We start from the raw sequence: 21,931 nt of genomic DNA on the forward strand, positions 1-21,931 counted from the left end.
AATCCTCCTGGGATTTTTACACACAACAGTCACTAGAATTTAGACAGAAAGCATTAATGGTCGGAAACACGTGTTGATCAGAGAGAGAGAGGTCAGGGGAGAACAGCCAGACTGGTCTGAGCTGACAAAAAGGCTACAGTGACTCAACCTTTCTGTACAATTGAGCAGAAAAGCATCTCAGAATGCACAACACGTCGAACCTTGAGCCAGATGGGCTAACAACAACAGAAGATCATGTCAGGTTCCACTTCTTTTAGCCAAGAGCAGAAACATGGGGCTGCAGTGAGCACAGACTCATCAAAACTGGACAGACGAAGACTGGAAAACGTAGCCTGGTCTGAAGAATCTCGATTTCTGCTGAGGCACACAGATGGTAGGGTTAGAATTTGGCACCAACAGCATGAACCTATGGACCCAACCTGTCTTGTGTCAACAGTCCAGGCTTGTCAGCACTTGAATGCCAAAGCTTATTTGTGTATTGTTGCTGACCACGTGGATACCTTCATGGCCACAATGTACTCGTCTTCTTCCTACTTCCAGGAGGATACTGTAATGCACCAAATCCAAAAAGCAAAAGTCATGAATGCGTTCAGTGATCTTCTGATCTGAATCCAGTAGAACATCTTTGGCCTTTTGTCCCAAAGACCTGAGGCTGTTTTGAGACCAAATGGAGGCCCGACCCAGTAATAGTATAGCGTTCCTAATTATGTGCTCAGTGAGTGTATATGTGTGTATATATATATGTATATGTCTCGTACGGAAATGGACTTTAGAAAAGCTTCTTGCTTAATGCAATTTTAGCCTGCTCACAGATAGAAATATGATACCTTGCCTCTGATGATATTGCAGTGCAGAGTGTTGTTTTCTTCCTCATAGAGCAGACTGAACTCCAACATCCCCAGTGTGGCTGAGAGAGGGCAAAAAATAGCAGCAAGAGGAAATTGAACCTGAAAACAAATTCCAAACTACAAACTAAAGCTACTGGCCTGAATGATTATAGATGTTAATCGTGAGCAGAGTGTGTTACAGTCTTACTGGCATCGTCAGAGTCGTAGTCCTCCAAGTCTTCGGTAGTGGCAGGAGTGTGGGTGCTGTTTGCAACTGGAGGCTGCATAGTAGGTGTTGTCCTACGCTCCATCTGATGGTCTCCTTTTTCATGAAAACACAGAAAACAGCAAATTCTTTGTTAAATTCAGCTCTGTCTCCATAAAGCGTAGGGAAAAGCAGAAGGAATTATAGGAATCAAAGCTCCTCTCAGAATGTTACCTTTCTGCATTACGGAGCTCATATAAGATGGCTGCAAAGGACTGGCACTCTTGACAGATTCTTCTTTTTTCCATGTTGTCAGATTAGGCTGTCTCTCTGTGCCCGATTGAGTTTGACTGATCTGAGCGCTGACAGGCAGTGCTTCCTGCTCAGGAAGTTTCATTTCTACCGAGTTGAAACAATCAGGAAAGAGGTATTAAATGTTCAGTTTCTTATATACTTTTATACTTTTAAGACTCAGTATTGAATCTTGTGCAATTTACTGACAATCAGAATCTGTAACTTTCTGAGTACTTACTTTTTTTTGTTACTATGCAGAACATACATTCAGACAACTGTGTAATGTATTCAAAGTACCTTGGTAAACATCACTTCCTGCAGGAGAGACGTTTTTAAAACTCAAGAAAACTAAAAAAAAAAAAAAAAAAAAAAAAGAGAGAGAGAGAGAGAGAGATTAAGAGGCTAACCTCCATTCTGTATGTTGACATGTGAATGAGCTGTTGTGCTCGTTTGGGATAGTGGCACAGATGGTGCAGGTGTATCATCAGTGCTGAACTGTCTCGGCTTCGAAACGGGTAATGGTGCAGGCAAGACCTGTTGGGGCAACCCCTTAAAGAACCAGGCACCAGACTGCTTCAACATCTTGAATAAGAGTAAAAAGTATATATGTCAGTCCTGAAACTTGCATTTGGCAACAATGGAGTGAAATGGACTAATCTCTGGACAAGAGAGAAAATGTATAATCTGCTAAATCTCTGACATCATATATTTCATTAAAAAAAAAGGGCAGCTGAATTTCCTTGAAAAAAGATATCAAATAAATAATACCAGTAACTCAAGAATAAGGCATAGACATCCAGTCTTTGAAATGCCATATGTCTCCTGTGCGGAGGAAAAAACCTTGAATAGTGAATAGTGCCACGTGTTTTCATTTCATTTTGGCCTCAGATAACATTTTCCAAGAAATGTTTAGAATTACATAAATGAGGTTACATGAAGATGTCAGAGAGAGATACCAGACTTAATACTGCTCCTCGGTTGAGTAGAGGGGGGTTAACTCTAGTACTCTCAGTGATGAACCACACAGTACTGAATTCCAAAGAAAACATAGCTGTGAAATGTTACTAAGATTGAGCACATCCCTGCTGAGAGAACAGTGGAACACGCTCCCAGTGGCTCTGACTACCCAGGTGGCCTAGATCAGTGTTGGTAATGGCCGAACCTTTAATAATACGTTTGGACACCTGTGTCATACGCTTGGAGTTAAATAGCCTGGAGTGAAAAGGCCTGGAGTAAAAACCAGGGTGGAGAATATCAAGTGCATCAGCCTTTTATACTCGCAATGCACGACTCTGGGGAGTGTAAATATGTACCTTATAGCAGAGCCCCATAATGCACTGCATCGTTTGCTTGATCTGTGCGTTCCTTTAGTGAGAAAGACAGAAAGCTATCACGACAGAGCTTTGTTCAGAAATCTCCTCAAATACAAATTCTCAGTATCTCTGTATATCTTATCTTACATGTATAAGTCTGAGCTCCATAGTCACATTTCATCATTTTTCTTCATGATCTCATTCTAAATGTTTCAGAAAATTGAAATGTGTGTGTTTTTTTTGTGTGTGTGTGTGTGTGTGTGTTTTTTTTTGTTTCATCATTTCATCTTAATGTACATCTAATTAGAAAAGCCCAAAATCTTTATCACTTTAATTGGGCACTTCACAAATCACATATTTATGTTTGAAACTTAATCCTGACAACAATGAATCTTTTTTCCTTCAAGTGAGTTTGTCTTTAATATATCACTGATTCAGAGGCATATTAGTATCTGAGAGTGAGCCTTTTAATTAATTCTTTATACGATTCTGTATCACTGATATTCTTTATCATCACTGTCTTGTAGTGTTTCTGATTTAGGGAACAGTGAGTAGGGAATCGTTTCCAAAAGTCCAATTTGGATAAGATTTTTAAAAATAAATAAATAAATAAATTTATAAATAAATTTATAAAATAAATTAATAGATTTTTGACCATAATTTAAATTACTAATTTTTTATTTGCAATATTTTTATTTTTACCATTAATAGTGTATGGCAAAAATAAAATACTGGAGCGTTTGCGTGCTGCTCGGTAACAGCAGTGACTCATCAAAAGGTACGAATCATCTCATTATAGTGAAAAGACCCTCCTAAAGTCAGAGGTGTTGAACCTGTCAAGCTGAAAAAGACAACGCTCTCTGTTTCGGTGTGTTAAACAAACAAACCAGTGACATCCCTTTAAAAATTTCAATGACACTCTAATTGAAGGGAACCTACGTAGGGATGAATACAGGTGAACTTGAATAAATATTCAGGAACAAACAGATAATGTGTTGGAAACTTATGATCTATAATCCTCCATACACATATTTAAAAATGTACACCATTTGTTATTATTTACTCTTTCCGGTGAGTCTGGAGGTGTGCATGAGTATTCTGTGCAACAGAACCAACGAAATTTGTTTGGCAAAATTGCAGACAGTTTAAATAAAATGAGACCAATTCAGCGAATGCAGCTTTAATTGAGAACAGTGCTAACATTTTCTGCCCTGTATGTCAGATGATTGGGCTTAGAAAAAAAATAATAAAGTAAATTGGGAAATAAATAGATAGATAGATAGATAGATAGATAGATAGATAGATAGATAGATAGATAGATAGATAGATAGATAGATAGATAGATAGATAGATAGATAGATAGATAGATAGATAAATAAAATAAAATTATTATTATTATTATTATTATTATTATTATTATATAACCTACTAGTTTAGACCAAACTCATCTTGGTTTTAAATACAGGTTAATTGTTTCATTTGTCTTTATTCAGAGCACATACTCTGAAAGTGTAATAGTGTTATAAATGCAAATTAGTTGACTGATTTATGCACTTAAAACTATGCATTTGTAATGACATGATGCCTCACAGTTTTGTACACAAAGCCTCTTCCGTTGAAAAGCATTTTGTTCCTATTAGAAAAAAAAAATACAGCAAAATACATCTAATAAAACATCCTAACATGCTAAAAACGTCCAGAATAATAACTTCAAAGATACATCAACCCATAATAATAACTTACTCTTCTTCTCCCTTTCAAGACAATGTGATATATTTCATTAAAAAAAAATACAAATTCCTTTTGTACAAACTTTTTACATAAGCCTCACACAAATCTTCCATTATTACTTTCATACTCTGCTTCTGCTCGAAGCCACTTCTCTCCAGACTCACTTTCTGCTGTTGTAAATAAAATAAATCTACTCTCCCCAAACCGCTTCACGTTCAAGTCTCACCCTTTCTTCGGTGAATACTCTGACATAGATTCTGCAGACCTGCTGCTGGAATCAGAAAGCCTGTCTTGTGCGCACACACTTATGACTGTCTGCCTGTTTCTACACTTACAAGAAGAAATAATGATTTAAATCCCACTCTCCCGTGTCAGACGAGGACAGCTTTCCTTTTGTTTCTGTTTCTGCTCGAGTTTTCTTATTCATGTTGCTTCAGAGTTGTTGTTTTTTTTTTTTTTACCTTGCCACCTTCACACCTCTTACTTGCTCAATAGGAATTTAAATCTACATTCAATTTGCTTTAAAGTACCTTTGTGACAATGTTAAACTACTGTTAAAAGCCTTACAGATATAACAGTTAAATAACATATATACTGTATATATAGACACTGTAAGAAGTGTTCAAATCCAGGACACACTGTGCACAAGGACTTATGGACACTTATGGACACTGACCTCTTTGTGTTCACTGCATATCTTGCACAGCCATACAGGGCAGGAGCGACTGTTACTGCGTATGCCACACTTGGTACATATGTGCTATAGTGGGTGAGAAAACACACACACACACACACACACACACACACACACACACACACACACACACACACACACACACACACACACACACACACACACACACACACACACAGGCCTCAGGAGACTGTTCAGGTGCAAACACACTCACATAGGCCCCATAGCATCAGCTTTCAGTACATTTCCACATCATGTGACATCACTGCGATGGGCTTTAGCACCGATTTCACACACTTTTAAACGGGACATGTGCAGCACCTGTGTCATAGAACTGAAGCTTTGTTAAGTAACACATTATATTACACTACAGCAAGTGCCTAAAATTTAATAGATGGATAGTAAATACTCTGCATTATTGGATGTGGCAGTGTGTAATAAACTACTCAGCTTGTATAATAGAATGTGTGCCACAAAGTAATAATTTCAGAGCTTAGCAAGTAATAATGTAGCATATACAAGTGATACTTGGTGTACGATGAATATGCAAGAGTGTATACAGGATGGGGAGAGTTGCTAAAAGTACGAACGTGAACATTGGAATACGTTTAAATGTAGATAGGCAACAAACGTGTTATGAAATAGAATTGACAGGAAGAAAAGCGCATGTTTGTTGATTTTCATGGCATAACTATTAATCCCGCCTTGATCTTTTCCATATTTTACAGTGTTACACCCTGAAAATTAAATAGATTTAAATGAGATTAAGAATAATTAATCTACACGAATCAGTGTATGGGGAAAACATTATTCTAAGTATATAAAATATATATTTATTAATAATAAATATATATTTATTAATTTAATTTATTTTATATAAGTAAATATAGAAATATATACTGTATATATATTTAAATCATACTTAAAAAAATCTAGATTTAAGGAAGGAAATGGCTCCAGAAAATATTGTACACAAATATTGTTTATTTTTTATTATGATTATTTCCTGATATTTCCCATCCGCACATGCAAGTATTACTTGTATTACCAATACTACATATTTACTTATTTAATTAATGTTTTTTCTCCTGTAATATTATATCATTATTTCAGTCAGCATATTAACATTTTAATAATGAGTAGCTACCATACATTTTTAAAATATAAAATATAATATATAATATATATTATATAAAATATAATATATTTAAAAAAATCTCATCCTAATTGGAATTTTGTCAAAGAAAGTGTGTACTGTTATTTATTTATTTATTTATTTTATTATTATTATTATTATTATTCAGGTCACAAAGATGTTAGCGGTAGTTGTTCTGTAAAGATCCTGAGGCTGCTCCACTGTATACCTTCTTACACTCATCACACATGACCGTGCTGACGCCCATCACGCCGAATTGCTGGCCACAGAGCAGGCACTGCGAGTGCCCGTCGCCGCACGCCGTCCTCTTTATAGTGTCCAGCCGATTGACCAAACGCCTGCAGGAGACAACAGCAGTGAGCTCATTACACACTCCTTCAACTATTTCTTTAAGCCATTAAACGCTCTCGACTTAAAATCTGCTGATCGATGGAATCAAAAAGTTGCTTTGCAAATGAAGTGGTGAGGCCAGGAGGCTGAGTGGAATGCATCAGCAAATCAAACAGAGACAAATGGCTAAGCAGAAAGATTGATACAAAGCCGTAGTTTAACATTCACTATTAATGAGTTGCAGAGCAGTTCGGCTTTTTCTGACTCACGCGGCGGTTGTAATGGAGCCAAAATGCAGTAGCATTTCAGAAATGCTGAGACATTCTTGCTTGTGATGTATCACTCTAAATCACTTAAAAAAAGGTTTTAATGAGTCCACTTCTTTCCCTAACTTCTTTCTTTCTTTCTTTTCGTCTGGATCAAGTAAAAGCCGAGTTACTTTTAATTACTTTATCCCCAATGGAATAAACAGTCTTTCAGCATTATCCTACAGAGCTGAGATCAGAGCACAGACTCAGCAATGATCCAGCACTTTTGGATTAACTGAGGTTCACATTAGCTCAAAGGGATTTAAATTAGAAGCGTGCACATCCTGGGACTGATCGTTTCATCCCACCTTGAAGAATCCTGGCCAATCCTGTCCGTTCTCACAGAAAGTTTTACCAATCAAAGATATCAGCAAGCACCACATGTGTTCTCATGTTAATGAATGTGCTTTTTAGTGGAACGCCGCAGAGTCATCCTACCAGTCGCCAGTACAAACAAGATGCTTTATTTAGGAAGAAAAAAAAGTGTCAGACTCTACACACCCAATCCGCTCCTGCTCCATGGTCTCGATTAGCTCGGCTCGGGCCAGCACGCTGTTGATGATTTCCTTCTCCTCATCTGTCAGCTCCTCGGCACCAGTGAACTCCATCTGCTCGGTGTATAAAGCTGTCAGCCTGTCCTACAGCCACAAAGAGAGAGCTGAAGGATCACACATGCACACTCGCATGTAATCACGCTCAATACGGCAGCACAAGCATTCACTTGGAGCCAAAAGTCTTGAGAATGGAATCTTATTGGCTAGCTGTTGCTATATTTTAACTGTATACAGACACAACAATTAATACCTTTCCCAAGTAGAAGCAAGTACATAATACATTAGGAGTTGTCTTAACTAGACATCTTCACGTATGATCCAGAGTGCTATGGCATATTTCTGCTTTACTTTACAATACAGATTGAATGTCAAACAAGCAAATAGGTCCAATAAAACAGATTATTGGCTCATAAACCAGCTGAAGGTTCTGGACTTGGTTGTTTTTATAGCCATGACATATTGCTGCAGCATGCGCAAGTCGCAGTCGTATTAACGTGTTCCTGTGTGCGGGAATTAGAAACCTAATATCTCTAAGTCAAGTAAATTTATATCGTCAACAAGTATAAGCGTCTGTGGCAGAAACAAAGGTCACGTTCACACTGCAAGTCTTAATGATCAATTTGGATATTTTGCTCAGATCTGATTTTTTTTTGTTTGGCTGTTCACATTACCTTTTAAAATGTGGCCTATATCAGATACCAGTGTGAACTGTTTGCTGTTTCGAACTGATCCGCATGCGCAAACGAACAATAACAATGACGCCGTTGCGCTAAAGTTGGCGAGGTTATGGAGGAAGTAAGCATTTTCGCTTTTCTTTCTAAATGTTTGTGTAATGGCAGCACAGAGACGCAGTGTTTTGAAAATTTTCGGCTGTCGAGGGCAACTTTTGATTATTCGATCCATTTTGTAGGCGTAGTCACGTTTGTGTGCGTACTTACCGGCGCTGAATTGTGACGAATGTCGATGTAGATTGACGTAAAAGTCGCATCAAATCCACCTTGGGTGTTCACACTGCGGCCACATTGGAAAAAATAAAATTTGGGTCAGATTCAGGACCACATATAGAAGTGGTCTGAATCTGATTTGAAAAAATCAGATCTGACCTAGATTTAAGTTTTCACACTACTCCTGAAGAAGTCTGACCTGGTCACTTGACCCCAAAAAAATCAGATTTGGGCCACTTTTACCTGCAGTGTGAACGGGGCTAAAGTGTTGCTTTTATCTAGGATTCTTTTTTAATATGAAGAAAGAATTAAAGAAATTACTTAAAAAACAAACAAACAAACAAAAAACATGGATCCTGGCTAGAAGACAACCCTGTTGTGTTGAAAGTCTCAAGATCACTGAGTGTTATTGATCACTGAATGTTACCATAGAAACAAAGTCATTTCTCTGATCAGGTATTTTTCAGTTCAGCACTTAAAGCATCGTAAAAAGTGAACCTCATCTACAGTGTGAGAGTGAATGTTCAATTTGATGCTCGTGCTACCATTTAATAAATAGCAAAGTTTATGGAAAATTCAGCCCAGTTTATTTCTGTTGGGTGTTTAGGAGGTCAGCAGGTTGACCACCTCGGGTCATCCTGCCAGATGGCAGGACACTCAGGAGTCCATTAGATGATTGGAAGGCTCTTCACAGCTAACGATGAAATCATGGAGTTAAATCCTGTCAAACCAGTAAGTGCTCAGAGTGTTAGGATGTCGCACCGCTGAGTAATGACACACTGTTCTCGATTTTTTAAGTGAAGAAACATCAGTATGTTTGTCAATCCTGATTTTAACCCACTGTGAAAAGCAGGTCACTTCCTTCAAAGAAGTATTTGGAGAACAAACACATTTTTAAGTACTTCCTACAGCTTAATTAAAGGTGTTTATGAATAAGACAAAATTTCACATGACTTCACATGTGCCAGTCGCATTACGTGCAAGCTCTGGTAGCTCGTTGGAATCCTGTGGGAAAGTCTGACCGTTTTGACCAACTGCACAATTTCTGTTCTGTTTAAAACCATGATATAAACACAATCAGATGCTTTCAGATGCATGACAGCAAACGCAACTATGAACTGGTTAGACATGCACTGTGTCTGTGTACAGTGTGCAACTGTAGCATGGGAATTTTATTACACAGAGAATTATAAAGCACTCTTTATGTATGTTGAAATTAGAATTTTTAGACCAAATTGTTGGGTATTTCTCATGAACACGAATCCTCAAACTAACCAGAAAAGTGCATCAAATACTCAATGGACAAATAAAAAAATCTAATCCACAATACTAGTGGCTTTGCAAGTTCATGCATGGTTTCAAGGCTTCACTGTAGGAAAGAGAGAATAGAATAGAGAAAGACTCATAACTGCTCAAGACCAGACTCCCCCTTGAGTCTTCTACTTACAGTAAATAAGATCCAGCGTGTTTAACCTAAGAGCTGCGAAGAGTCATCATGTTGGTAGAATTTCTAAGACGCTGCACCCTGAAGCACATTAACTATGTTTACATTATAATATTTTTGATGTGCTTAATGATTCTGCTCCTTATTTCTTGCTTGCTGCTGGATTTTCATTATTCTCATGAGACGTTATCGCTCCAGTTAGATCCTGACTGTTAGGTCCTAAAAACTACCTCAACGTTTTCCAGCAAGCCTCTGATGCAAATCAATGTACAGTACGAACCGTTCATCCAAGTGCTCTTCAGATCACGTTCCGGTATATCCGTTATAGCGCAACCACACCCACCTCTACTCTGTGTGGAGGAGGAACAGCTGCTTTGTCGTGGTCTGTAGCAGAAGCATGTCCCACACACACTGCTGGGATTTATTTTTTAACTCAGTACCTCACACTGCTGACTTTTTTTTAAAGTTTATACTTCCCACACACACTGTTGGCTTTTCTTAGTATGTGGGATGCGGTAGCCTTGTGGATAAGGTGTTGGATCACCAATCAGAAGGTTGTGAGTTTGAATCCCATGTCCAACAAGTTGCCACTGCTGGGCCCTTGAGCAAGGCCCTCAACCTACAATTGCTCAGTTGTATAAGAATAACATAAAATATAAGTCACTCAGGATAAGTGCGTCTGCCAAATGGCGTAAACGTATGTCAAAAACTTTTTAACTTTTTTGCCACTGGGTTTTTTTAGGTACAGTCAGCAAACAGATATTTCTTTAGCACTTTCTTTTTTTTTTTTTTTATTTCTTTATTTAACCAGGTGAGTCAGTTGAGAACCAGTTCTCATTTACAATGATGACCTGACAAAGAGGCAACATAAAAACAAATACAATACACAAACACAGCTATAAACAATGACGTAAAAACAAACAAAAACTAAAAACAAGTACAGTGATCTGCCCTGCGATGGGTTGGCACTCCATCCAGGGTGTATCCTGCCTCGATGCCCGATGACGCCTGAGATAGGCACAGGCTCCCCGTAACCCGAGGTAGTTCGAATAAAGCGGTAGAAAATGAGTGAGTGAGTGAGTACAGTGATCTTGAGTTAGTGACTGAATTGAATATTTAAAGTTAGAAAGCGATATAAAAGAGCTGAGCTTAAGAGTCCGCTGCAGATGATTCCAATCATATGCAGCGGACAACTGAAAAGAGACCAAAGGCCGTATGGACTTTAGGAATGCAGAAATTAAAGAATCGGCTAGAGCGCAGATTATTGAAAAGGCTGGTGAAGAAAACAAACGAGAAAGACCAACAACCAGACTGCAATGCAGCTATACTATCCAGTTGTGCTGAGCTACAGCAGTGAATTGTTCAGTTCAGCTACTCAATGATGGTTCTCAACAGCATCGTCATTAACACGAATGTAAAAGCTAAATGTTGCTGCTGCAATGTTGAAATGAACCAAGGAAAACAAACACAAACCCCCATAAAAATTCCGACTTCAGATTGCGGATGATCTCCTCATCCTCGAATGACATCAGCAAGTGATATCAAATCAGTGTGCACAATACCGGCACTATACAAAGTGTACTGTAAATAGAAGCGTTTGCATTTGATGAATTTTGATGAAATTTGATGACCATACAGACATATAAGCCTATTACATCTATAAAACATTCAGTACTCAGCACAGTTAACTGGCTAGTTTGTAGCTTAACTGGCTAGTTTTCTTCTCCACTTTGCAGCTTGATGACACATGGTGCAATTTACAGGTAAGTCAAATGCAGCATAATTCCCATTCCCAAAGCATTATGGCTAATGTTTACCATAAGTGAGCATAGACCAGGATGTCAATGAAAGGAACAAATTAGGAATTTTCTAATTAATATTTTTATGTAAATTCTAAGCAAGACTATCTAAACAGTATTTTGCAGACGGTTCACACTTCTCCTTTAGCAGTGCTGACGGGAGGACGATGTACCCTGCAACAATAAATCCATTGAGAAGAAAAAATTAAAATTGACTGACACTTTACTGTTAATAAATCCTACAAAGAGCAATGAAGGGTAATGCTGGAGTCAAAATTGACGTGCTGGAGTCTAGCAATTGTGTCCTACTCCACACTATATCCATAATCATAGATAACCAGATCACTACTCCAATACACTAAACCACCTAAGTGCATAACATGATGCTTGCCATTTTCCATGACCTTCTTCCATACATTTGATAATTAAGGTCTATTGAACCGCGGGTCTGTCCGAGACCATGTGTACGCCATTAGGTTAGGAGTATATTGAGCTCGTAAGCTGAGTAGTTAAAGTCAGGTGTATAGAAATGAAATCGAATCACAGTACTGTTTTGTGTTGGACGAACAAGATTGCAAGAATGGTGTTTCACTGACCCTCATGTAACTGGGTTGTATTACACACCCTGCAACTTGTAGGGTGAGTGTAATATCAAGCTGCTGGCCTGTGTCAAAGTCAGTTTATTAGTGTAATGGGATCTATCAATAAGAGCGAAATACAGATTTATAGATGCTTTATTACATGCGTTACTTGAAAGTGGACCTTAATAGTTTTTCATTCATTTTCAGTCAGGGTCACAGTGGATCCAGAGCCAATAGGATTGTAGGATTACACACTTAACTGGATATCAGTTCATCACAAAGCCACCACATACATTCACACATTTTAACATAGTAAAAATATTCAATGCTAATTTTTTTTTTCTTTGAGTGGTGGGAGGAAGCCAGAGAACATGGTGAAAAATTACGCAGGAGTTAGGAGAAGATCCATGAGACTTTAAGCTCTAAGGTGACGATTCTTCACCACGATCGTTTTCGCAAACATCTTTAACTTCGTAAAGAAATAAATCCTTGCATGCCTATTATGCCAATCTTTCTAAAAAGCTTGTGCCTGGAGCAAAGAAAATAAAAATCCGTTTTATTGTTTGAAAATCTTGACACGTATCACCACCTCTGCGGAATATTCTCCTACACAGCTGCAGTGAGATAAAATTAAAATGTCTGTGGTGTGCCTTTTGACATTACAGTATGCCTTATCATCAATGAGTCAGTGTGCTGATCTTTCTAGCTGAACCGCTTTAGTCAGATTCAGCTTTTGCCCCATGGAGGCATGCTAACCACTGATTGAAATGTCGAGGAGAGAGTGCTGACAGTGAGGGCGACCTAGCAGAAGACGTGACTGATTGCTGTCTGGGGGTGGAGGGCAGGGAGGAAGCATGGCAAGGAAGGGAGGAGAAGGAAAAGAGGGAAGTAGAGAGAGTGTAAAGTAGGGAGAAACACAGATGAACGGAAACTGCACCGCATTCAGCATCATTGTCACTATTCATCCCATCAGAGCTTTTCAAAGCTGGCAAATCAGAAGGAGCCGGGATTCACGCCCTCGCTAATAGTTCGACATTCAACTGACTAACCCTTAAAAAGAGAGACTTTAGGCTTTTTTTTTTTTTTTAATCATTATTAAACATCACTCTCTTCAACGTGTTGTAACAGGGGGGTGGGGGGTATTAAAACATTTTGCTATGTTATCTATCTTTTGAATTTGAACACACTTCTGGAAATGAGAAAGCATTCTGTGATAACTCACAGTCAAACATAAGATCTATATATGGTGTGTCTGAAACTTACATAATACCACAAACTCTGCAGAGTGCATGCTATAAAAACACTGGCAAATTTGAGATCATTACCTCCAAAAATGCCAGATGGTTGTTGTTTTTTGTTTTTGTTTTTTTAAGATATCTAAATCATACACAATCACCCTTGGCCAATTAAAATCCCCTGTCACACAGGAAATTCAATCTGGATCCGAGCGCTAGCTATGGATCATCTGTACCAGCCAAATGACATTAATTTACAGGCCTCTAAACCTCTAAATGTCATTTACTATTGAAGTATATTCAGGACACTGGACTAGAAACAAACGTATTATCCGCATCATAATTCAGTCATCACCTCTATAGGTGCAGAGAGCGGATGTACTAATTATTCAGAAGTAATGAGCTTCAGGACAAGCTGAAAACAATTCCAGTAATGCCAAGAATATCAATCTAGATGTGGAATTTCAAGCCAATATCTGACTGGCAGGAGATAAAATGACAGATTTCCTATGAACGTACAAAACACGAAAAAGAAATAAATCATAATAAGCGAGAGAAGATCGGTAAGGTCATGTATATTTATAGCTGGAGTTTGTAATGAAATATGTTACATTTCAGTAGAAGATTTATAAGGATAATATGCAGGGAAAATAAAGTAGTAAAAAGTTTACAATATACAATTTTCCATTTCATGGTACGTACTTCTACTCGGTTGTACTATTACTATAAGGTCTACACTAGAGGTCTTTTCTTTGCATGCAACAAGCCCTTGCACAATTGGAGATGACTGTGCCCATTTCAAGACGATTTCACACAGCGGGACCTTGCTGCCAAAACAATGTGCTGTGAGCAGCGGCAACACAATATGCTGAGAAAACTGATTATATGCTACTCTGGTACTAAACCGCACATACTGTATAGCGTCAACTCCATTCTCAGTCTCAAAAGATACGTTTGGCAAATCCATGTGTTTGTTCACACTTGAGTGACTCCGGTGCCAATCTTTACACCCATCCTCAGCTGTTCCTGCAATCCCCATGTTATTTGACTTTATTGAAGGCTCTGACGGTGCAACGTATTGGAAAACCCCCGGGGCATCCAGACAGTGTCTAGTCACCTCTATCTCCAACACCTGCTCTTCTTATCCGTCCAAACCTAGCTCTCCTGTTGGTATTTCACAGCCTCAACTACACCCAAAAAAAATAGAAAACTGAAAACTCTACCTAACTAAGTTTAACAGAAAACGATGTGTATGGAGAACAAGGGAAATAGGTTAATGAAATTCATAGATCAAAAGCGAGACATGGAGATTTAATTTGGAATGCTATTCACTGGATGGGAGGGGAAGTGGCAAGATGAAGACTATTCTGAATTCAATAACGTTCTTACACAAACAAATTTAAGTAAATCAAAGTCGCAGGGAGAAGACGGGAAGAGAACAATTCTGCATGACACAAAGAATGATATCAACTGTCAGAATTTAAGTATGTCCCTCCATCCCTCCGTTTGCTGAACTGAACCTGGAATTTATCCCTGGGAATCAGGGCACCATGGACTAGGTTCCAAGCCATCGCAAGGCACACAATCACACAGTCATTCACGTTACTACAGACAACATAGAGATATCAATCAACCTACAACATCTCTCTTTGTACTGGGGAAGGAAACTGGAGTACCCAGAGGAGTGGTACTAACCACTAAGCCACATCCCGAAGTCTGTGCATAACTTGCTGCTTCTTTTTTAGTTATTAAATGTTTTCTTGTTTTCATGTCATTAAAACTGTTCCCCGTGCTTCGACGTACTGACTGGTTTTAATCTTCATCTGTTCACAATTCTGATAATTGACTGCCCCAATAAAATGCACTGCACTTCTGTCCTGCCTCATTTTGCCTGCATTCTGCAATCATCAATTTTATCTCACTTATTACTGAAATCCCAATTATTTATCTCAAGCAAATTAAGAAAAAACCATCTGCTGCAACTTATTCATTTATTATTGTAGGGCACACAGCCATTTATTTCACACCCTATATTCAAAGGCCATTTTTTCAGCTTAGTCTCAATAATTAGGTGTTAATGATTTGAATGCTAAATATAAAGACAATTAGAATGAGAATAAATAATGAAACAAATATGCCAGCCAGCATATTCATTGCCAATTCCCACCCACTTGCTAATTTGCCCCGATTGCACGGCGGCTATCATCAGAGGAGGTCATAGAGGAACACGTTTCCACTGCGACACATTAACCCACCACATCTTTTGGAACTGCTGCTTATGCAATGGTTGTAGTTCATTAGTTGTTGTTTTTTTTTTTATATTCACATTTTTTTGTGTATATAAATAGGCCCAATCTATCTGTGATGACCAATGCTTCAGAAACTGGGATGGAATTTAAAGGAAATTTTAACAGATTGTAAAGGTTGCACAAAATGCACAGATTCTTATGAACGTCTCGAGAGCTGAGAGTTGGGAGTTGATTCGAAAAAATCTGTTCATTTGTGTCAACAAAGACAAGTGGCCCAGTTTGCTGCAATCTTCTTGGAAAGCTTCCAGTGGAGGGATTTGTTTCCATTCAGCCGCAAGAGCATTAGTGAAGTCAGGCACTAATGTTGGGCTTTTAGATTTGGCTTGCAAATGACCCATCAAGCTCACCCTAAAGTTGATGATGGGGTTTGAGGGCAGGGCTCGGTACAAGCAAGGCACATTCTTCCAATCTGCTTTCAGCAAATGAATTCTGTTGTTTGCTTTCAAGACAGGAAACCAGCCATAAAGTGGAAAGCAGACTGTCGTCTAGACTTGTATTCTGTATTGCTCAGGGGATGGGTGTCTAGTCAGTACCATGAAAACCTGCCCAAGACTATTATTCTTCTGCGACCACATTATATAGCTGGCATTGAAGCCAGCATGCATCGAAACAGGTCATTTTCCTCTAGCATCTATTGTCAGGCAGTGAGGTGTGACTCATCACTCCAGAAAAAGTTTCCACAGCTCTAGAGTCCAATGGCAATAACTTTACATTACTCATGCAATCCATCTCTAGCATTACGTTTGGCGATTCTAGGTTGCATGTGGTTATTTTGTCATGCAACTCAAAGATACTTTCTTCTGATGACGGTCTGAAAATTCTGCAATCAGCATGTAATGATACCGTACCCATATAGGTTTAAGTGTGTGTGTGTGTGTGAGACCTGACACGTTATGGCTGTGCTGTTCATGCTAGACTTTTTCCACTGCGCATTAACATCACTTAAGCAGGGAAGGTATAATGCAGGAATCTGGTAAAGTGCCAGTCGATGATTGTCTGTCAGCTCTGCAGTTTTTCTATTAAGAGATCACCTCCATGGATGCAGCAGTATAGCAAAAGGATAAACAGTCAGTAGAGGAAAATGAGTGAATTCAGCAGGACAGGACAGGACAGGACAGGAAGAGATGAACTCTATAACCAATAAATGAGACAGCTTCTGTGAGGGGATGAGCTGCCTTGGGGCAGAGATACCGTGATGATAAAACTAATGCAATTCTGTTCCTGATGAAAGAAGAGACAAAAAGTTTCATGACAAGTGGTTATCTATTGAGAGATGGTACCAAACACCATTGTCCCAAGGTGGAGATGGTGGGAGAAAGAAAAAAGACCTTATAGAAATGAACAGACTTACCAGGTGTGCCAAGAAAGAAAGTATGTAATTCTGCTGGCAAATAAAACATAAGCCCTGTTTTGGCTCTCAGTAAAGAAATTCCAAAGACATTTACATAAATATACTAATCTGATTAATCAGCTTTTAGCGATAAGTCATCCAATAACTCCATTACTCTCAATAATGTCTTTTCAAGAGCTTCGTCCAACTGCCAAATACTTATTTTAGGAGTTTGCTTTGAAATGTTTTGCTTTGTCACTGTTTGATATGCGTTGCATTAAAAAGCTGGTGGCATTTATTATTGTTGTGCTATCTATTATTACACATGTGTACGTTAACTCTAAGCATTTCTCATGTGAGGCAATTCTAAAGCATTAAAAAAGCCAAGATGATGATGTCCGGATAAAGGGTTTTGTTTTAAAAATCGTTGACAGGAACAATCCTGGAGGCGAAGGTGAAGTAAATGATTAAATAGTTGCCAGAGATGAGGAGAAAATGAAGAGATGGAAAAGTCACGCACAGACACTGCCAGTATGATGCAGAGAAATGGTATGATCTGTGTTGACATAGCAACCGATAATGGGTAAATACGGTTGACAATGGGTACGGCAGAGCAAGAGGAACAAGGAAAGGGCAATAGAGAGGACAATATAATGTCCTACTTCTAAACTGTAACTGAAGCATCTGTGTCGTTATCTGGCTCGGAAATTTCATTTGGCAAATCTGTGTTTGTTCACACTTGATTCACAGCAGTATTGATGTCTTACCTCAAATCCTCAGCTGTTCAAGGTAGACTTGTATTATTGTCTGGCTTTATTGAGGACACTTATGTCAAGATGTGTGGGGGGAAAAAAACCCTGGGGGACATCCAGTCAGTGTCTAGTCTCTTCTAACTCCAACACCTGCACCTCCTTGATTTCGTGAAACCACAAATGCACCACAAATACATATCAGGTAGTGATCCATGGAGCAAGTCGGGAGGCCAGTAATAAAGTGCTGGTTGCTAGAATATTTCTGTGGCTACACAAAGACAAAAATAAAGTTTCAGAACGATAAGTGAGAAAAAGTACAAGAGTTTAAGGAACTATCAAAAAGCCCTCGGGATTGCAGTATAAGAGGGAAGAAAAGAACCAAAGCGATGCCTGCAGCATCATCACTATTTTTATGGGACACAAGAAGCAGGAATAGGCAGAGATGATGAAGCAATGAATATGGGAGGAAAAAGTATAAAGGATATGATGAACATGGAAAGAGTTTGAATGAAAGGAGAATGAAAAATCAAGGATATAAAGAATAGAATGCAGCAGATGTGAGGAGAGATCAGCTTTAAGAAAATCTGTGGAAATCTCCAATCAGGCATTGCTGGGATGATTATAGGTTAATTAGATGTGCTAGCTGGTCCGGGCAGACAGACAAGTCATGGGGAAAAGCTGAGTCGTTACAGAAGAGGGCATTGTCTGATTTCCTCCCAGCCTTCAATGACTAAGAACATTCTTTTGTTCTCATGAGAACAAAATCTGTGATCATTTATTTAGATGAGAGATGCACAGAACAATATGAATAAACGACCGTGGTGAGCAGAAAAGCATCTCAGAATGTGAAACACATCAATCCTTGGGCTACAACAGTATAAGAGCACATCAAGTTCCACTTCTGTCAGCCAAGAACTGTGTACACGGACATCTGAGAGTTGAAGATTCAATAAAAAATGCCCAGGCAATGTTGTTCCAATCTATCAAGGTAGTGTGAAGCCGTACCCAATGAAGCCTCCTGCTCTTGACTGACGGGAGAGGAAATCAATTGCCCTTCTGCTGTCGTATCCAATAGGCGCCAAATCTTTCTGATGCACTGCTCGATTTTCTGCTTACCACGTTTGTAAAGAGTGGCCATTTGTGTTACTACAGACTTCTTCACTTCTCCTATGACTCTTCTGCTCCTTACTTATATAATACAACCAAAATGTGTTATCCTTATGATGAAGATTAACCCTTTGGTAAAGATCTCTAGACACCGTTGGGGATAAAAACCTTCTAAATTCACTGCAACATCCTACTGCAGGTTGAGAAAGTTCCAAGAAGCAAAAGGCTGTTCATTGTAAGAGTATGTTTCTATATGTCCACTTCTATTTCCGATTCAGGATCGATATCAAAGCTTTGCTCATACCTGTTACTGATACTGAACCGATACTAAAAATTCTCATAATCTTCAGTTACTGCTTCATACTGGTGGATCTGGAGGCTATCCCAGGAACACTGGGTGTGAGGTAAGACTACACCCTCACTTGGACGCCATCCGTTTTAGTAGCAATTCCTTCTCCTGGCATAGAACAGTGGACTAATTTCTGTGTGCACTTTATTCTTGGATTTATGCATGGTCTAATACATAAAGCAGGGAAAGCTACAGTGCTCAACATTAGCTCAAGGGATTTTGTTATTGCTGGAATAAAATCTTTCTGGTGTACGATGCTTCCGAGTACATCGATGCGTGGTTTGCTACAGTGCATTGCTGGGAGAAAACCCCTGTCACTTAGCATCCACTGCTCGTTGTGTTACAAGCGTAACTGTCACTAGCCCAGGGAAGGGAATGGCAAATTGACATGAGGAGGGGGGGTAAAAAAAAAAATACAAGCAATGCTGTGTGGGATGACTCTGGGCTAAAGGGTCCTTATTCTGTGCTCAGGTCCACTACAAAATAAGACTCTGGAGGGATGAGTTTTTCTGGAAAGATCTGTGCCTATTATGATTAATGAATGATGACAGTCTAAAAATCACCATTCTGAAGACTTTTTCCCTCTCATGAGATTACGCCGTGTTTTAAGCCTAATACTGTTTTTACTACACCGGCTATATTGCCGGATGCAAAATAACACACTGTGAGGCATGTGCTTGACCATCTGCCTGAGCTGGAAGAAACACACACCTCTGACTGTAGAGTATTTATTAACGTCATAGCTGCCATGCCTCTGTGCCAGAGCTTCACTCCGGCACCAACAGGCAACAACAGATTTGTCCTGAGTACATAAAATAACAATAATAATAATAAGTATAATAATCATAATGCATTTCCTATTTGAATTGTCTGTTAATTTCATGGTTTTGTTGATTCATTGCGGCTTCCTCGGTGTGAGGAAAGCCCTCCTACGACACGTCAACATAATGTGCCCATGCCTGTGATGAGACAGGGGGTACAGAGGGAGCGTTTAAGCAGCTGTTCAATCTCAGCTCCGTATTAACAGACAGAAGGCTTTAAGCTCTTTGTTTTTCCTTTGCTACGTTTACGACGAGACCACATTTCATCCCATATTGCTCTGACTATAATGCTTTTACACAAGACATCAAATTAAAAAAAAAAAAAAAACATGCTGACTGGAAATTTTTCAGCACTGCTGTAATGCCTGCATCGTTAAGGATACCCACGTGAGTCCAGTGCAGCACATGACTGACTTAAGACAGACCCCAGATATTAGAGATTTCATGATATTTCCAGAACTGTTGCAGAGTTTAAAAGTGGAAACATGACCTTTTGGAGAGACGTTCCTTCCCAAAATGATTTATTTATTTATTTTTTAGAATTCACTTTTTCTCAACTCTCTTTCAGAGCATTAGCTTTGGCCACTGTTTCACATCATTAATATGCATGAATCCTAATGCGCCTTTTCCATTTCCAAGCTCCACACACGTACTACTACTGAGTTCAGTGTATACCTGCAACGTGCAACACTGCTTTCACAAACATCTTTTTTTTTCTCCCTTTAAATAAATAAATAAATAAATAAATAAATATTAAAACAAGAGTTCACCCAGTGAGAGTTTAACTCAGTAAAGTTTAGGATGAATCTGTGACTAGCATCATCACATCCTCACACCCAACATTTATCCCAGGAAAGTGTGTATAACAAAGAAAAAAATATTTTCAACCTAATGAATAATATAGTAGATTTTAAGTCTTGTCTGTAAGAGAGCAATCACTTTTTATTGCTTTTTCATACCATCGGGCGTACAGACTAAAAGCTAATAGCCTCTGAAGAGTCAAGTCTCCTTATTTAATACACCGATCATGAGTCTCTTGAAGGTGTGTGCAAATCCCCGTAGTGCTGCTCCAAATTACTATTGTCGAGATGCTCTGCACCTCTATGGTCACACTCCGAGAATGAACAATGAGACCCGAAGGTATGATTCAAGAATTTATTTTCAGTTTTCTTATTTTAAAGCAATTTATCTATCTTTGTATCATATATATGGCATGCAGCAAAGTGTATATGCTTTTGGAATAGACCATATAATCCTATAGTGTGATGGTCAGGTGAAAATGTAGCAATAACTGTCAGAAATTGATGAATACTTGCAGATACATAAGTGATACAAATGAGAAACCCCTTTGCATAATAATCGTTACAAATTAATTAATACTCGCAAGCATTGATCGCAAAGGAATAACTACAGGCAGGGCAGTGATTACGGACGCTTGAAAACACTTTGTAATTCATTTCTAAGCTAATCTAAAGTAGCGCTATTTACTGCTTCATCATTTCAGACCCTCAGTTTATACATCATCTATACAGCATTGTATAGGATATGAACAGTCTTAGTGTCCGGATTATGTAACTAGAATCTAAACTAAATTCAGGCATCAAGAAAATCATATTCCATTTTTTTTTTTTTTGCATTACGAGTCAAACTGAAGTAAAGGATGAACTTGGTGAAGGTTGGGAAGAAAACTTACCTCACGACTGATGATCGGCGCTGCGTTCCGATGCAGGAGAGAAGAGAAGGAGGAGAGAAGAGGAGAGGAGCTAAATGCCTGTCTGTGTCTCCTGCACACACTGTCTGTTCAATGTACTGCTGCTCACAGAGAGAGAGAGAGAGAGAGAGAGAGAG

The 21,931-nt window shown here is 38.8% G+C and overlaps 1 protein-coding gene across 3 annotated transcripts in view; it reads right to left on the reverse strand.

Annotated features, from left to right (window-relative positions):
* The window catches only part of rph3aa (rabphilin 3A homolog (mouse), a), a 29,446-nt gene extending 7,515 nt beyond the window's left edge, over nt 1-21,931 (reverse strand). The window contains exons 1-8 of one of the 3 annotated variants that reach the window (XM_027139331.2): nt 8,351-8,399; nt 7,360-7,496; nt 6,429-6,558; nt 5,047-5,130; nt 1,734-1,908; nt 1,267-1,431; nt 1,036-1,149; nt 828-907 (exon numbers count right to left, since the gene is read on the reverse strand). In XM_027139331.2, the coding sequence (XP_026995132.1) occupies nt 828-907; nt 1,036-1,149; nt 1,267-1,431; nt 1,734-1,908; nt 5,047-5,130; nt 6,429-6,558; nt 7,360-7,466 (855 nt within the window). In that variant the 5' untranslated portion in view covers nt 7,467-7,496; nt 8,351-8,399. Of the gene's footprint in view, nt 1-827; nt 908-1,035; nt 1,150-1,266; nt 1,432-1,733; nt 1,909-5,046; nt 5,131-6,428; nt 6,559-7,359; nt 7,497-7,662; nt 7,813-8,350; nt 8,400-21,776 lie in introns of those variants that run through there. The other 2 variants (XM_027139330.2, XM_027139333.2) reach the window with 2 other exon arrangements.

This window comes from Tachysurus fulvidraco, chromosome 20, assembly GCF_022655615.1.
Source record: "Tachysurus fulvidraco isolate hzauxx_2018 chromosome 20, HZAU_PFXX_2.0, whole genome shotgun sequence".
NCBI classification, from domain to species: Eukaryota; Metazoa; Chordata; class Actinopteri; order Siluriformes; family Bagridae; genus Tachysurus; species Tachysurus fulvidraco.